The 18,975-nt window shown below is 42.5% G+C and overlaps 2 protein-coding genes across 5 annotated transcripts in view; both read right to left on the bottom strand.

The window, feature by feature from the left end:
* LOC134527843 (uncharacterized) overlaps positions 1-10,786 on the bottom strand; it is a 48,909-nt gene extending 38,123 nt beyond the window's left edge. The window contains exon 1 of the mRNA XM_063360796.1: positions 2,942-10,786. Coding sequence (XP_063216866.1) covers positions 2,942-3,027 — 86 coding nt within the window. The 5' untranslated portion in view covers positions 3,028-10,786. The remainder of the gene's footprint in view (positions 1-2,941) is intronic.
* Positions 10,787-10,885: 99 nt separating this feature from the next.
* LOC134527842 (esterase B1-like) overlaps positions 10,886-18,975 on the bottom strand; it is a 213,552-nt gene continuing 205,462 nt past the window's right edge. For 2 of the 4 annotated variants that reach the window (XM_063360795.1, XM_063360793.1), the window contains exons 8-10: positions 18,780-18,930; positions 17,835-17,967; positions 10,886-11,200 (exon numbers count right to left, since the gene is read on the bottom strand). In XM_063360795.1, coding sequence (XP_063216865.1) covers positions 11,038-11,200; positions 17,835-17,967; positions 18,780-18,930 — 447 coding nt within the window. In that variant the 3' untranslated portion in view covers positions 10,886-11,037. Of the gene's footprint in view, positions 11,201-11,725; positions 12,122-17,834; positions 17,968-18,779; positions 18,931-18,975 lie in introns of those variants that run through there. The other 2 variants (XR_010074298.1, XM_063360794.1) reach the window with 2 other exon arrangements.

Here is an 18,975-nt window from a genome sequence, read left to right as displayed (position 1 = left end):
CACAGCCTCAAAAAAACACAAAACAGGAGAATGAACTAAAAGAGCAATTTCAAAAGCCTAAACTAAACAGAAAATTAGGTAAACAATGACGTATACACATGAGAGTACAATTAAGTAGAAATATATATTAAAAATATTACATTACCTAGCGTAAGAAAAACGCATTCAGAAAGACCAGACATCAATTCCCCTCGCAAAATGTTCAATGGTACCCATAATAACATACATGTGAAATAGAAAGAGTTAAACACCAACTTTAAAGAGACAACCACTCGTTAAAGACGTGTAAAAGTTAAAGGACTAAGCTAAATGAATATAATGAAACCATATATACGTTTGCGACAAAAAACGTTTCCTATACTAAATGTCACATCCCAAATAAATTAAATTCATTATGTAAAAGAAAAAGGTTTTTTGTTCACCTAAACGAAATCCAAGTTAGCAAACCCATATGGAAGAGAGTTACCGCATTATAATTAAGTATATTGAAAGGAATTGCGAACTCTTGTTCGCACAAATCATTTTAATTATGTATGTTCGCACACAAGTCGAGAAAAAATGGATTAGTGTAAGAAATTTGATGTTTGCTCAAGTGATATGTAGTGACAAGAAACGATAAATACGGAATTATGTATATTTAGATACCAACCATACAATTATAACAATTTAAATACGAAACATATAAAAAATCCTCGGGTAAGTCGTATATCTAGAACCATACTGTCACCAGTAGTTGCCTGTACACATAATGAAGTAATAATAAAACATCCAGTGGTTACAAACAGAAATATTACAAAAATATGCACTTAACAATGACTTAGGTTATCCAGAAGCATATAGTAATAAATATACAAATAAAAAGCAAACAAAATTACAAATAATATGGAATCACCTCAAAAAAAGTAAACAAAGTTCAGACATTACAAACACAGAAAGCTGAAAAAACGCAAATAGATCAGTAAGAAGAAGCTTCAAAGACCAATTCCCTCGCGGATAAAGGATGATAATCATTACAGTAGCACACATTGTCCCACATATGTATCGAAACACAAGGTTAGATCGTAACACACACACACACACACACACACACACACACACGACTTCCAGGATGTTTCCACCATCATGTTTGGAACCTTTATACTTATTTTTAATCTAAATTTACATTGATTAACAACGAGAACTGTAATATATAAACAACAGCACCGATAGTAGCTAAACACAACACACTTAATAGAATATTCTCCAACACTTTCACAAACCCATCCGTGAAATAAAAAATGAAGCAGCCAAGAAAAAAGTATCGATATAAAGACCTTAAACTCTGCCGTCCACCGCAACCCAGCATGAGTTGCCAGACGTGACCTTCACAGACAAAAGGGGTTGCCAGTGCGCAACCAATATGTAATTATTGTAAAAGTCTCAATTAAAAAAAAATCAAACATGGACGTTCATACAGGCTAGCTTTTTCATAGTTTAAGGGAAAACAGGCCGGAACACAACTTGGTAACATAATATTAGCTATTCCTAAACCTTAAATACACACAATGTAAGAAATCGCACTAGCCAACTTAACACTCATATTCCACAAAATATAAGTTCACCGAGATACAATGACAAACGAATATATACATGAATGATAGATAAGTACTATACAAGACACAAAAATTCAAAACATATTTATCAAAGTACACATTCAATACTAACCCCAATGAAGCAGAAAACTCTATTACACCCCAAGCATTGTATATGAAAGTAAGCACATATCACAATTGAACTAGAAAAAAATAAACATAAAAAAAAAAGCTAGCGAACACAGACAAATATTCATCATAACACCATTTGGTGGAAAGAAGATAGTACCATCAATTTCAGCTCTACAGCCACATGCATTAAGAAATACATATACTTTTATTAACCACACATGAATATTTTAGTGTATAATCGTTGTGTAGCAAAATTAGGAGGATAAAATTACAATGTATTTAAAAAATAAATCTAATTACAACTATTAAAAAGTATGTGCGCTAACTCACAAGTGTAAAACCATTAATGAAAACATACAAAACCTCTCTCTCTCTCTCTCTCTTTGTCTCTCTTATTCGCTCTATATACTGGTTGCGAAATTCCACGATTGATACAATTAACTTAGAGATAACCCCCACACCGATGCATTGTAACGTCAACTACATTCCGTTTTTGAGAGGGAAACGAGAGCAACTCGAGAACACTCGCAGACTCACAGCAACGTCCGCCACATTTACACACAGAACTAACCACTCATACCCACCGGATGGGATACGAACCCCGAGCAAAAGGCAAATACCTCCGCTTAAACACAATAACAAGTGATCTAAATATAGAACGATAGTGCTAACGCGAGCAAACACATTGGTTAAAAACTTTTTAGAGTAATGGAAGCAATACGCTCGTCAATTCTGTGTGTCATCTCTGGAAAATCATTACGTAGCGGCGGCAATTTTTACAACATCTTTTATAAAGAACCCTAAAGGAAAAAAAATCAAAGATAATGATGAAAACAAAAAAAAACCTAGTATTTGTCGGTCGATGGTAATGAAATAATGTTAAATAAATATATTATTTTTTTACTATAATATGAATCCACGTATAACCATAAGTTTTTTTTGAAAATTAATCAACAAATCAACATAGATTTAAATTAATTAAAATGTTGTAATAATAAATTCTTAAAATAAATTTATTTCCTTTAACAAATTAACATATATGTTTCAATTAATTAAAAAAAATAGTTTAATAATACTAATTTTAAAATATATTCATTTTTTTATTATAAAATGACTGCTTTTAACCATTAGTTTTTTATAATTTTCAACAAATAAACATAAATATACAAATAAACATAAATTTAATTATTAAAAAAATTAATTCATAACAATATTCTAAAAAAAAATTTGCGGCCCACCTGGTGACGGCGGAGGCGGTGACCCCTAGGAGGGAGCTGGTGCAGCTGGCCACCAGGGATGCTGTCGTCGCAGCAGGGGGCACCATTCAGGTAACATTGAGCATTGTTGGTCACGTTAGCCACATCGAGGCATGGATGGTCCCCAAATCCCGCGAGGGGTTGATCCTGGGAATCCCATGGCTGTACGAGGTCGAAGCAACCGTGGAAGTACGAGCTGGGCGGATGCACTTCGGCACCCAGGGGCGCTGGATGGTGTACGGTGTACACCAGGCTCCCCCCAGTTCCCCTCCGTCAGTCATCCGCCTAGAGGACCTTCAGCACGGTGTCCCCGCAGAGCACGTCGACGCCATCAACAGTGTCCTCGCCTCCCAAGCACAGGTATTTGCGGCCGTGACCGGCTACGACGGACGACTGTGACGAAGCACTGGATTCCGATGGTACCGCACTGCCCTCCTTTTGAGAAGGTATACAGGTTTGGTCTCCGAGAGCGAGAGGCCATCCAGACACAAATTGATGAAATGTTAGGGGACGGAGTGGTTGAGCCCAGCACCTCCCCGTACAACTCGCGGGTGGTGCTGGCCACCAAAAAGGACGGAAGTTTATGCTTTTGCGTGAACTTCAAAGCAGTGAACAAACTGACTATTCCCGCCCCGCCCCCACAAATCAACATCACGGACGCTCTAGCCGGACTGGGGGACGCGACCATCTTCACGACTCTTGACTTGAAATCAGGCTACTGGCAGGTGCCAGTAAGCCGTGAAGACAGCCCGAAAATGGCAATCACAGCACCAGACAGCCGGCGATATCAGTTCTAGGCCATCCCTTTTGGTCTCATGGACGCCCCTGCCATGTTCCATGCCCTGATGGTACGTGTTCTGCACGGGTACATTGGTGAATTCGCCAGTGCCTATCTGTACGACGTCATAATCTGGTCCAGGACGTGGGAGAAACACGCGCACCATCTGGCGTTGGTGCTAGAACGTATGGCCAGACACGGACTGACCTGTGCCCCGAAGAAATGTCACATTGGGGCAACTGAGATCGAGGTCCTGGGACACATGGTGACAGCAGAGGGGTACCGCCCCCGACCCGAGCAGTTGGAGCTGATTGAGGGGAAGGGGGCACTGAGGACCAGGAAGCAGCTCCAGAAGCTGTTGGGGCTGCTCAACTGGTTGCAGTCCTTTGTCCCCGACTTCGCCACGATCACGGCCCCGATGACGGACCTACTGTCGCCAAAGACTAAGTTCCGGTGGACACCCCCCCCCCCACCAAGGACGAGACCTTGCGGCAGGTAAAGCACCGGTTCAGGAACTGTCACACGCTCTCACATCTGGTTCCCAGCCGCTCCATCTTCATCCAGACAGAGCGAGTCGGGAGGGGATGGGTGCGGTGCTGTACCAAGTGGATGACAACGGAGTTAGGCGTGTGATCGAGTACGCCAGCGCAAGTTTGGGCAGGCTGAACGGAGGTATCATGTGAATGAGCAGGAGTGTCTTGCAGTGGTCTGGACCCTGCAGCGCTACAGTCACCACGTCGAGGGGCGTTGAGAACCGACAGCCAATGTCTCCGCTGGCTAGACTCCGCTCAGGGCCGAAAGTCTAAGTTCACTTGGTGGGCCATGCTGATTCAGGAATTCTCGTTCACGGTTGAACATGTTCCTGGACGAGAGAATCAGCTGGCCGACAAGCTGTCCCAGAATCCGGATCCTGAGAGCGAGTTCCGCGACGACCAGGGCTGGGTGGAGGTGCTCCTTCCTGAGCGCGAACACGGGGTCGAGGACTCGGTGCCATGGCCATGCGCGTTGTACGCGCTGTCCAGCTTCACTGCCCCTGCGCCTGATGCTCGACCAGAAACTATGACCAAACTGCTGTCGTGGGTCCATGCTGCGCAGCTCTGGGACCCCGATATCCAGACTCGACTGACGGAGTGCAGAGAAGGGGTGGTACCGGGCTGCCAGAGTCTGAACTGGGTGCTCCAGACCAGGGGGCTCACAGGACAAGCAGGTGGCAGACTCACGTGCTGCCCGAGGCTGGGCGCTGGGGCATAGGCTACCTGCATGATCACCCCAGGCAGGACACCTGGGTGCAGAGCAGATGCTGCGTGAGGTCAGACGGACATTCCACTGGCCTGGCGACGCGGCAGAAGTGAAACGCTACGTGCGGGCCTGCCTGCGTTGCCAGGAGCGGTAGTCTAGATGACCCGACGGCAAGGAGCAACAGGTCCCGCGACGGCCCCGAGATCCCTTCCACACTGTGGCGGTGGATATCATGGGGCCGTATCCTCGCACGTCCCGTGGCCGGCGTTTCATTCTTGTGGTCACAGACGTCTTCACCCGCCGGGCGGAGGCGTTCGCAGTGCTAAACGTGAAGGCCGGCACCGTGATTGCCCTGCTTGAGCGTGAGTTATTGTCCTACGCGGGTTGGGGGGTGGAGCATCACACGACGCCCAACTACCATCCGCGCGCTTATCCGACCGAAAGGCGGAATCAGTACATTAAGACTCAGCTGTGCATCCGGTTGGACGAGGACCACACCAAGTAGGACCTGCAACTGCCGACGCTGCTGTATTGCCTGCACCGTCGGACAAATGCTGTCATGGGCCATTCCCCCGCTGAACTGGTGCAGGGCCGAAATCTCACCCTGCCCGGGGAGGCACGCACAATCACCGACTCACACGACACGACCACGGACGATCTACGCGAAGACGCCCGACGACGCCAAGAACACTACATCGCCCGACGCACGCCGCAGACACAACAGCCCCCAAGGCAACTGGAGCCTGGCCAGCAGGTTTTTGTCAGGTGTCACCACCTGTCGTCTGACGAGAGGGTCTTCTGCGCAAGCCTGGCATCTAAGTGGTCAGGCCCCCAGGGGCTGATTGACAGACTGGGGACCACGATGTATCTCGTCCATCGTGCCGACGGACGTGCCACAAAGGTACACAGGGACGATATCCGATTGGCAGATGGGACGAACGACGACGACGACCACGATGACAACAGGCCACTAGTTGAGGACGTGGTCAATGGCGACGCCGCAGTGGGAATACTGGTCGACCTCAGTGACCCCGTGGTGATGCCACCGGAGCTTGACCAGGGACATCGCCGGGGACACGTCCACCCCTGGGGACGGCGGGTGGTAAGCGGGGACGGAGACGGAGACGAGACCCACCGGACGCGATGCACGGACATGACACCACAAGAGAACCGACTCCACCTCCCGCGAGGGGGCATCAGAAGGGGGGCGACAGTTCCCGACCGGCGAGAGGGGGCGGGGCAAGGACGCCCGACAGGACGGGCGGAAGGGGCCCGCGTGGCGCGAGCATGGTAGAGCTGGAGCGCATTGTGGACCGGGTGCTTCCGCCCGACGACGACGACGACGTCGACGGCGGGCCACTGATTGAGGACGTGACTAATGACGACACCATCCTGGGTGATCTGGTCGACCTCAGTGACCCCGTGGTGACGTTACCGGAGCCTGACCAGGGACGTAAACGGAGACGCGCCCACCCCTGGGAACGACGGGTGACGAGAACAGACGTCGACGAGGACATGACTGACGGGGTGACGGTCTGGCTCCTCAGTGGGGAGGGTGATGTCGACAGGGCCCAGCAGGTGGTCCTGGACTTGCCCTCCGAGAAGCCAATGACGACCACTCACGCGGGGAGCAGGCCGGCGTTGCGCCGGTCCACTCGTTAGACGACTGCCTATCGCTACCTCCGGGACTACGAGTGGGAGGGTCAGTACAAGTTCCGAGATGCACCACAGACGGCAGCCGGTCCCGGCCACGTTGGCCTGAACTCCACTCTCTCTCCGACTGGAGCTATGCGGGCAAACCAGAGCAAGTAGAGGAACGTCATTAGTGTTTAAAAAATGCATTATCAGAATTTTGTTATTTTATTACGGAAAAGCCGCAACCCAAGAATTTTACCCTTTGTTTATTGTCACTTGTCAAGTGTTTATATATAATCAAATAGGTAACTTATATTGTGAAATATAACTTTGCTGACCAGATATGTCTCCTTTGTCAACCCAGAGTTAATTTCAAGTAACCCAAACCTAGCTGAAAAGAGGTTACAATCATGCCTGGAACTACTTGTTATAAAGCAACATATTCCAGGATCCATTGCTGATAAAATTAAACAGGAGTACAGAGTATTTAGCCAAATGTGTTCAGTGAGAGAAGCGATGAAGTCGTTCCGTCGTTATAGTCAGCATCTAGATTTGTTTTATGTGCAGATTATGGGGGAATGTGGCAAAACATTCCCAAATTTGTTACACTTTATCAAGCGTTTACTCATTCTATCCCATGGAAATGCTGCCTTAGAGCGTGGTTTTTCCATCAATTCTGATTGCTTGGTCGAAAATCAGGCTGAGGAAAGTCTTGTAGCCCAGAGAATAGTATATGATGCTGTATCACATGTTAAGGGGGTGCAGAATGTTGAAGTAACTAAATCTCTTATTCACTATACCAAGAATTCGTCTTCACGGTACAAGGAACATCTGGAACGAAGAAAGAAACAGGAAGAGACTGAAGAAACTAAGAGTCAGAAAAAGACAAGCTGAAAAGAACCTCATGGAACTTGAGGCAAAATAAGTCAAAATAATGAGTGATGCCTTAAAACAGACAGCTCTCATAGACGAAGAAATTCGAAACACAAAATAAGGTTAAAGTTATGTGGCAAATACATATTTAGTAAACTGTCACCTGTTTTTTTAGTTAGGTATGTATCACATTTGTGCATTTTTGTTTTATATTTAGTTACTATAATGTTCCCATGTTTTAAAATTTGTGCTTTGTATAATGTAATACATATATAAAAACATGTAATTTTGTATAGGATGTATCAAAATTCATGTTACTACGCTTGAGGGTAGAAAGCTCTTATTATTAGCAACCATTTTTGCCAGTAAACATGTTGCCAGAAATGTGTAGTTAAGCCCCTGTAGCCCCAGAAAGAGTCAGCGTTGGGCTTTGTGCGAGACAGACGATGCTGTGGTGAATTATGTGTTTACGACGCCGGGCAGCGCTCGAGAGGACTGTACAATGTCGAATGCTGACCCCCGCCCCTTTTTACTTCTGTTGGTGGCGCCCTCACCTCTTTTCTTCCGTTCGTGCTGTGCCATAGCACTGCGCAGCGTGACATTGCAGTGTCGCAGTGTGTTTTGATATCACTGGTGGTCTGTCGTTGACTGTTCTGTCGTACAAGCATGGTACACAGGATGTCATTTCTTTCTTTGTGGTTCTGAAAAGGGCGACTTTTTAGTAGAGCTCAATGGTGTACACGTTTAGTGAGTACACGGACATGCTGCTTGTTTACGGGGAAGCTAGACAAAATGGACGAGCCGCCCGTCGTCTGTACGAAGAACGATATCCGGGTCGTAGAATTCCAGCTCACATCATGTTTGCAAAACTTACTCAGCGAATATGTGATACTGATACATGTGCCGTCACAAGACCAAATGCTGGTGCTCCACGCATGATTCGGACTCCCAGTTTTGAAGAAGATGTACTTCAGAGATTTGAGGAGAGTCCGGATACAAGCACAAGGGCAGAAGGTTCCGATATGGACGCTGACAAGATGGCTGTTTGGCGATTTTTTCATGAGCAACTCTTGTACCCGTACCACCTTCAAAAAGTGCAACACATGGGTCCGGCGGACTATCCTCTTCGCATGACCTTTTCTCGTTGGTACATTTGAAGAGTATTGAGGAACCCCAAGTTAGCGGTTTTATTCAGCGATGAAGCCGAGTTCACTAAAGATGCTATTCTCAATTCGCACAACAGTCATGAATGGAATGATATCAATCCGCATGCAACGTGTGTTACAGCTCGCCAGGAACGTTTTTCAGTTAATGTGTGGGCCGATATTGTTGACGGCGTACTCATTGGGTATTTTTTTCTTCCGCCACGACTTACCGGCGCCGGATACCTCCACTTCCTTCAGAACGAACTACCAGGTCTTCTTGAAGAGATTCCATTGCATGTCCGACGTGTGATGTGGTACCAACATGACGGGGCACTACCTCATTTTTCCCTGCAAGTGCGAGAGTATTTAAACCAAACATTTCCAAACCGATGGACTGGACGAGCGGGCCCTGTCGCATGGCCGCCAAGGTCACCTGACCTAACCCCGTTAGATTTCTTTCTGTGGGGTTACGTAAAAGGGCTTATCTACGCCACGCCAGTAGAAACGGTAGAAGAGCTTACACAGCGAATCATTGAAGCGTTCGAATTTTAAGGTCGACTCCACACATGCTCCAGCGTATCCGTGAAAACATGATTCGCTGTTGCCACCTCTGTGTCGCTCAAGGTGGGTGTGTTTTTGAGCCATTGCTTTAGGCTGTCACGTTAAAACGTATGAAACAATTTCAATGTTGTGAAACAAATCCGAAGCTGTGATTGATTTCAGAGTGACATTAAAATCTGTGCCACGATTAAAAAGGTTATTTCTCTACTCGAAAGCACACAACACGAACTCCACAACATAACACTCTACAACGGGTTGCCTACGCTGACTCTTTCTGGGGCTACAGGGGCTTAACTACGAGTTTCTGGCAACATGTTTATTGGCAAAAATGGTTGCAAATAATAAGAGCTTTCTACCCTCAAGTGTAGTAACATGAATTTTGATACACCCTGTATATTGCAAAACCTGGAAAATCTGGAAAAAACCTGAAATTTTGTATCTCGAATATAGTGGCCACCCTGCATCCAGCGATTTGTCACACCTCCTCTCTGGTTCCAAGCTTTCGCGTTTCAGTTTTGTTATTATTGTATTTTATTCATTTTAATTTATAGCTTTTATTTCAAAAATGTTTGGCTATTTTTAATTGGAATCTTTAAGTATTTTTCGGTAGTAGTTTTTCACCAACATATTCTGCACAGGTTTATATTAGCAATGTTGTGTTATCTTACCTTTCATCTCTATGTAGATATTTTTCTTCATCAGATTTCCTTTCCTGCATGTTTGATGGATCAATGTGAAAGAAGGAACAAGAAGCTATGAGAAAGGAAAAAAAAAATTCACATTGGAGCCTCTACCGAGACCGGACCGCTGCATGCATGCAGGCTTCGCCACGCGTCACGAAGATGCTAGTAGACCCAGCTTATTGAATGCGACACCATCAGTTACATGATTTCCCTACCGCCGACTTTTTCCAGTGATATCTCCCCATATCCCCTCATTTTGACCTTTCTACAGACTTTTCCTCATTTTTAATATTCATCCATCGGCATGTGGTCCCGGAGTCGGATTACCAGGCTCTACCCCGAGTATCGGGGGAAAACCAACCTTTTCCAGATTGAAAATTCCTGTTATTTCAGCACTTCTAATATCACTTAGCTCAGCCCAACTTCCTGTCTCCTCAAAAATGCACAGTCATTCTAACATAGCAAACTGCATTGAGTAGAATTCATGTTAAAAAAACACATACAACTAGTTAAGTTGATTTCGTGACTGATCATTTTGTTGAAATATTCAATTTAAATATATTTCTGGATAATTCTTTTTTTTTTTTTTAAATAAGTGTGTTTGTATATTTCAGGTTTTTGGTGTTTCAATTGTTAAATAATAAGTGTGTTTGCATATGTCTGGTTTTTGGTGTGTTTACTTTATAATAAAGTAAAAGGTCTGTAATATGGCATCAATAGAGCTGCTGAAATGACCTACAGAATTTCTAGGTGCATTCTGGCTGTAGACCTGGGCCATCAGGTCGCATTACCATACTGCCGAGATCGTAGTTCACTCTTGAGTTATCGATTCTGTCGGGTTTCTTTAGTAGTGTTTACTGCTTTCTAGCGGATTACATTTCACATTTGGTATTCGTGTTGAAACTATACTGACATTTGATAATCTGGCATTGCCATGATCTCGAAAGTGACCGATAAAGACCTTCAATTGTATTTGATTTTCAAATTTCACCATGAACACTGAAAATCATACTTCATTTTGTTACACATTTACTTTCTTTGTGAATAAAACCATACAGCCCTGTTTAAATTCCCACCTGCCCACAGATAAATATGGTTTGACTGTTTGGACAGCCCTAACAAAGGTTTAGGTAACACAATCTGGGTTGCTTCTCGAAGCAACCCTCAGAGCTTGGAAGACTTGTGAGTGTTGTACAGCTCGTCCCAGATCTTCATCCTTGGCAGCTCCGCATATGGGCGCAGCTCCAAGTCCTCGTCCACGCACATGCAGGAGAAGTTGTCACGAGCCACGGGCTTCCAGGGCGTCATCGCGTCCGGGCTTGGGTCCCTGGACAACACAGCGACTGTGAGCTGACTTGCATCGAGGCTACAGCAAAGGCAATACACGGCACAGGACAGGGATGTTGGCAGGAGTCTACCATGGTGGTAGCATTGGCCTGGAAAGATTTTGTAAAACCATGGGAAACTGGACTCGGAATGGGAATGGCCGGCCCAGATTTGAACCCAGTGCTCCAAACTGTAAGGCTAGCAATTAACTACTGTGCCTCCTCGCTCCCTGCAAGTTGATGACAACCATTATTCCAAGAGCTTTACACATGTAAATGTGACAAAGTATTCTCTAAATGTAAACATTTTGAAGAGTTCCTATTTAATGTGAATTTTTTTTTTTCACCTTTTTCATTTAATTATTATTTTCTGATTTAATTAATTAAAAAAATTTACTTCTCAATATCACAAAATAAATAAACTGATTTTTTTTTTACCTATTGACTAATGTTATCCTTTATGTGAATACAAAATAATTATCTTGGCCAGGAATTGGAATGGATTTTTGTGAGAAGCAACAGCCAACAAGCCAGTAACTTTTATTCATAATTTCAAAAACTACAAACGAAAACTTCAAAAATATCACACAAACATGCACATGAATGCAAAGAACACACATGCATTATCCATAAGTATGTTTAAATTTGCCATTCCAAAATGCATGCTGAAAGCCAGCATAAAGTGATATAAAATTATCTCAGTAGAAAATTAAGCTACAAATAAAATAGGATAAAAAATATTTTAAAAAGTGCAAACTCACTGTAAAAATGCAGTGGAAAAATGAATTAAGACTGAATTTTCATTTTACAAAAAAAAAAAGGCCTACTAGATGTGAAGACGGAATGCACTGCTCGCTGGCACTCCAGTTGAAAACATTCTGCCGATGGTCAGAAGAAAGTGTCAAAATGCAGCAAAGGAGTACCTGAAATTTATCAATTTGTGTAAAAAAAAATGAAATTACAAAAAACAGGTGAGATTTTGAAGACCTCAGCACCTTAACCACTTGCACGCTCGAGGGCCTTTTGTCGGATCCTGCTGTGGCCGGCTGCGGAAAGAGTTTCTGCATCACAAACGCATCCATTCTTTTCGATTCTGGTGTTTTTGTTTTACATTGGATAAAAAATTGACTTATTACTGAATACAATTTTTCGAAAAGGCTGTAGAAAAGTTATTAGAAAAAATAAATTAATATTTTGAATTTTGACTGATTAAAGATGTTACCTAATTTTAGTGATTCATTAACACTAGATCCACTTAAATACACTTATCCCTCACTTAGCATGTCTTCAGATTGTGCGAATTCATTTAGCGCGATGTTAATTTTACTGCCCCAGTCTTGAATAACACGTCTGTAAATTTCAGTTAGCACTAAATCTCCACAGGCAAAACATAAAACGTCATGCATGACGCCAAGAAGTCTGTTTCAACTTCTGTAAAGAACAGATGTGCCATGGCATGATGTTAGGTCTATGAAGGGGGAAGAGATGCGCGCACAGGTCTGACTATGCTATCGGCTGTTGTACAAACATCAGGTATGGCAAGTTAGGTTTGCAGCTATGGAGTGTAAAGGACCAAATGTTTTTACGTCCGCGCGTATGCCGCTGTGCCGTACCGTTGTCGCCTGGCCACAAACCGGGCTGTGAACACAGTCTAGCCAGTGGCAGGGAATTCACACAAACAAAATCAACGTCTGCCCATTCATCTGCCGGTAACTGTACGTGCGTAATCACCCGCAGTTGGAATCATAGTGGAATCAGGCTTCCAAGTGAGATCATAATGCATCATGTTAAAGTATTTCAGACAAAACTAGAAGTATTACGGCGCCCAGATTGTCATGAAGGCCACACCTATGTTGGTCGCACTTTAGTTTTAAGCAAGTCAACTTTGCGCACAGTCGTACGAAGTAATGACTCTATCAAAAGTTTGTATAGTTGTAATAGCAGGATGATTCACATGGAAAAGGTTGATAAATGAATGTTACAATGAAAAGAAAATCATTGGCCAGACAGGATTGGTGTGAACCAGGTGGTGATACGAGAATAAGCAATTTAATTTTTTAAAAATTGAAATGTAACTATCCAGACAGTAATATCGGTTTCACTGTCAGTAAAGAATGGTTTAGAAAGGTATGCAACATGAGTTGAAGGTCACGCCCGGGCGGGCAAGTCAGCCAGCCGACTGATGACAAAGTACATAACCACTTATCTCACGTTATGCAGTGTCGTATTTATCATACAAAGTGCGTTGGGATGGGATGGGATGGGATGTGTAAAATAACATTCAACGATAAATATATTACGTAAAGTATATTTTCCTAAACTATTTTGGAATACATTAAATAAATTAACCTCGCTATTTATGGAAACTAATGCTTCAGAATACGCTATTTCGAATAACACAACCATTTTTAACGAATTAGTCATGCTAATTGAGGGACAGGTGTACCTGTTATGACTAAAGCTAGGTACTTCCTTGAACAAAACTGACCAAAAATATTGTTCAGAATTTTTCAGTGTTGCCGAATTTAAATTTCAGATGTTTCATGATTCACACTTGTGGGTGGAAAATAGCGCAGTGGTGCAAATAGGTAACAGGAACATTCAGTGATCACAGGTGCCGCCTTTTCTGTGAACATGACACATTCCTAGATCTGGTGTTGGTACAGCTGTGCGCCTGGTGTGGCCACGTGCTTGGGTTTTCAGGTCGTGCCATAGGGAAGACAGGGTACACTGCTTCCTCATGTCACTGATGAATCGGGGCTTGGGCCCTGGAGCTTGGGCCCTGGAGCTTGGGCCCTGGAGCTTGGGCCCTGGAGCTTGGGCCCTGGGCCCTGGGCCCTGGGCCCTGGGCCCTGGGCCCTGGGTGCTGCGGGACTTAACCATTCTGGAAGGATTGGCAGACGGTTTTTAAGTGGACGTGCTCGGGCGGTGCGGCCTGTGACAATGAGTTAGTCATAAATTTTAATATGTTAAGTTAAATGTTTTTGAGACTCCCTCAGGTGACGCTACTTCCGCTTAAAATGTCTTTGTTTAGGTCTGCTTGGTGGGTTTGGCCTCCATGGTAACAAGTCACTAGTCAACGACCAGTAAGATGTTGAGATGGTTGATGTGAACTCCAGTTCGTTATGATCGAGCGACATGATGTTGCAAACGAGTCGGTAATTGCATTGTCAGAGTCATGTGGTTAAAGTCATTCAAAATCTTTGCGAAATCCTCATTCACCCGTTAAAAGTCATACAAAAGTTAGTTCTGCTTATTGTCTTAGAGTGACAAGAGTGTTTATACAAAAATTTTATTTCCACCACAGCATTCCTTCCTTCAGCCCATTCTATTTCCTCCCTGTCCTCACTAGGAAGGTGTATCTCCTTCTATTATTGGCTCCATACCCTCCAGAGCTTAACCACTGATCTCTCCTCCCTATATACCCACCCCTATGCACCCTAGTTCCTAGCTGTCTCAACCCCCTTACCCTTTATCTCCTTAAGCAGCCTGACTAACCTTTCCACCCTTTGCTTCCCCTGTAATGCTTTTAACCCCAACTCAATCATTTCCATCAGACAATGCAGTTCCCCATATTGCCCTTCCCTTCTTCTCCATATAATCACCCACCTCGCTGCTCTAAGCTGCACATTCTATAACGAAACATATCCAATGCCTGTGTATTGTAAATTAATATTTGGAATTACTATTTACACTAATTTACATCATGTTAAATATCAATATAATGTTTTTTCTTGTTTGCTGCCTCGTTGGGTCAGTAAGTTGTCATTGTTTATCACCTTCATGAATGTAAACAAAAACATTCATAATACATTCCCTTATTAAAAATCTTGTTCTGACATTAATTCTTTGCATTAAATAGACCTCACGGATCGCGTAAGGCGAATGCACCAGACTTGAAATTTGTTTATATACTGTACAGTATAATAATATATAGTACTGTGGTATAAAAGTGCACAGTCTGCTACCAATGCCCAAACAAATATTTTGTGCAGCAGCCAGAGCTTTTCAGTACAGAAATAATGGCTTTTATTGCCTAGACAGAAATAATGTAATTGGCAAGTAATTTAATGTCAAGTGTCGTGAAAAAGGAAAGATACTGTGAAAAAAAAACCTACAATCAGCTGAAGATGTAATTAGTGCTCAAGAATGGAAAAAAAAAATCTTCCCAACTCCAGAAATCAATTGCAACCTGTTTCAGTAGAGCTGAAAAGAGGAAACAGACATTCGAGTATTTAGGAAAGAGAGTCACAGACATATTTGTTAGTGCAACATCACACTGGAAAAACTTGAAAAATGTGCACATATGTTTCTTCAAAAAAATTTTTTTGAATAAAGAGAAGATATTCCCTGAGTGAGAGTTGTGTGTGAAATATATTTGCTTGACTTACAAGACGACCGGGTAGCGTCAATGAAAAATGAACTTAAAGGGAAAATTATTTCGATATACATACTGTGATGAGATAACTGATGCGAGGAAATTGCATTTTCATGGTTATATTTAAAATTATTGAATCTACGGATTGTCTGGAAATTGTTGTTGCTGATTCCAAAACATATTCCAGGGCAATTTTGAAATCTCTGAAAAAATATTAAATCAACTTTACTGTTTCTGGTTCTGCAAGTTATATGGTCAAGAGTTTTGACACGTCCAACCATGTTTTGATTTTTCAATGCCGGGCACACAAATTAAACTTAAATATCAGTGTCCTTGCAAAATATTTACCTGAACTGCAGAATGCAACTTTCAATGTGAAGTATGCTTTCTTAAACACTAGGAAGCGCAAACACCTGTTCCGGGCATTTCTCGACAATAAATACCCAGGCCAAACTACTTCTCTATTTCCAAAATACCAATTATGACTGGGTGGTCTTCATGTTTTGACTCAGTGTGCTACATAACCGACCATCTCCACACAATTGTGGTTTTCATGAAAAGTGATAAAATCTTCAGCACAAATAATCCAGGGGTGAAGAACATGAAGGCAGCATCTGAAGAAAAACTCATGTCATGAGCATTGGGATAGAAGCAGTGTTAGTGAAAGAAACCTGCCAAAATATAGTAGATATGGTTAAGAAACTAGAAGGTGCATCATATCCAAGTAGTCATACTTTTAATGGTGATATATGCAAGATCGAACACATGTTAGGAATTGCAGAAGCCGGAAACGTTGGACCAACGAAACTAAAGCTTGGTATGTGTGGAAAAGTAGTCACTAAAGTAAAAGTAACTGCCAAATTGACAACATCTGCCTCAAATGGACACAAGAAATTCCTTGCATTAAAAGCATGTAATCCATAATCTAGATTATTCGCCTCAATGAAATTGTCGCCACAAATTTAACTACCTATACAAATCCAAACTCATAACATGTGTTTCTTTTTAAGAAACTTAATGATTTTGCATTGCTGAAGGGTTTGAAATAATTGCAAGTACGGGTAAAAAACCGTTGATGACGGGAAAGCAGACGTAGTTACACCTTTTGATTTATCTTTTAGACAGTCATTCACAATTTTCTACGGCTGCCCTCACGATAGTATTGCTGCTTTGGGCTAATGTATTTGTGAAAGGTTTTTCTCGGCATACAGCGATGTCCTCAGTGTATTACGCCATAATCTAGAAGAAAACCTTGACTTTTAAACTAATATTTGTTTTGAGAGGAAGAGTATAGAATAAATACAAGGAAAAAACGAACATTCATATTTTGAACTGGATTGATTTTTGTTCTTTTATTTTCAATTTTTTAACTAAACATCTGTGTATTTTTCAAAAACATATATTTTATAAGTGGTTGGAATGTGAAGTAAGCCTAATGGTATGATTCTGAATCATGCAAGTGTTTCTAATTTCATAAATTATAAATGAAACTATATCTATTATTTCATATTTGTAATATGTATTTAAATGTAGCTGATACAATATTTTCAAGGATAATGTTTTCCTGAAGAATACAATTAAAATATAGTGATATATTTTAATAAAACTTTTTTGTCACAAAGTTGAAAATGCTGGAAGCAAAACTCAATTCTGTGATTGAAAGTATCGCTTTTGTATGTTTGAAAACATCATAAAATTCATGTCTCTAGTTATCAGTTATAATCTTTAAGTATAAAGCCAAGTTAAAGTTGTAGGAAATATATAGGGTTTAAAAGATTTTAACAATCCCTATAAGTTTGTAAAGTTTCATGATGATCAATAAATAATTAGTCCCAGACATTTACATTTAAATGTATTGTACTGTAACTTAAAGATTGAAAGACTGATTTGTTAAACTCAAAATATTATTTATTTATAATAAATGTTTTTTTAAGTTAGTGTTAAATTAAGTAAACCCATAGTTTTATCCTTCACCAGAAACATCCTGCACTGAATGCAGAATTCAGATAAAATTACTTGGTTAAAAATGGATTCATTTAAGTTATAAATAAATCGTAGTATTCTCTCACCTATAGTTTTTAAGTCAGAAAGATTGATGTTAAATCAGTGAGTACTCTTAAGAGTTACAATTGACCCCAGTCATAACTATAAGATGACTTATTAGGTTATTTATTTTGTTTCATTTCAGCATTCCTATTTATTTAAACACCCCCAACAATACTCTCTAATCATAACCACACAAGCATTTGCACGCTTACCCTGTTTTGGCGAAGTTCGTCCACATCCTGACCATCCTCCCAACAGTCTTTGCTTCAAGACTGTCCGGCCCGCAGTCCTGGTCGAACAGAGAGGACGTGAAGAGATACCCCAGCTCGTCGCAGTGGCATGGTCCTGCGGAACAGTACAGCGATCCTTCAGTACGATCCGAGCACACAGCATCTTCTTTCTTAAACCACCTTGGTCCCTGTCGAGTAAGGCAAGCACAATAAAGAGAGTGAGCTCTGTGGTTTTATATACCACGAGTATGTCTGACCTGTTGGCTCCATGGTCAAAGCTACCGGCTAGAGTCAAGGCAGGATGGCTAGCAACAGGGAAAACCTGGATTAGTCAAGGGATCTTCTGCAACATGGTGAAGTCAGGTTATTTCTTAGGTAGCTCGGAATTATTTTTAATAGTGAGGTTACTGAAAAATGAGTTATAACACAGACTTATTTGGATTTGTACGGATTCCACGTACATATCCTTTCTTCCCACTTTCCAACCCATATTTAAGTGTTACAAAAGTTTTGCTCATAAGTATACCAGCACTTTGACCACATGCATTACCTTAGTACTAAGGACAATATGACAAAATAATTGATAGTAGCTAATTGCAATAGTGAAGGGTAGTATGTCTTTCATTCACACTTTTGATTTTTAATTTGTTATAGTTAATGGTGACATCCACATCAGTGGTCAGAGAAATTTTGTCACAGGTAAAGGTCCCGGTATCAATTCCCAACTCTGTCGGAGACTTTTCACTTGTGGAATATTTCCTTCCAGGTTCGAGACTTGGCATGCTGTCCCTTCCCCTCCATGTCATGGTAGGCATGGCGAGCTACACAGTGTGTCAACCTGCCGTGTAATCCCCCGGTGCATCGCGGCTTCCACCACCGCGGCAGTCCCTGAGGTTGCCGTGCTCACACACAGGTCTTAGAGAATACCTTTGACGCCGTCCACCCCGATGAGCGGCTTCAGCCACCCCAGGCTGCCCTCGAAGTTGAACCGGTAGAAGTAGATCGGCGACCTGACCACGGCCAGATGTCCTTGCACCGTGGAGTAGACGCCATGCGTGAACGCTGTGTCCGACAAGTACTGGAACAAAGACGGGGTCGAGGGGGATCAGCTCCACCATCTCGA

This window comes from Bacillus rossius, chromosome 1, assembly GCF_032445375.1.
Source record: "Bacillus rossius redtenbacheri isolate Brsri chromosome 1, Brsri_v3, whole genome shotgun sequence".
Classification (NCBI taxonomy): domain Eukaryota; kingdom Metazoa; phylum Arthropoda; class Insecta; order Phasmatodea; family Bacillidae; genus Bacillus; species Bacillus rossius.
The sequence above is the reverse complement of the archived record's forward strand: the minus strand, read 5'-3'. Positions and strand labels throughout refer to the sequence as shown.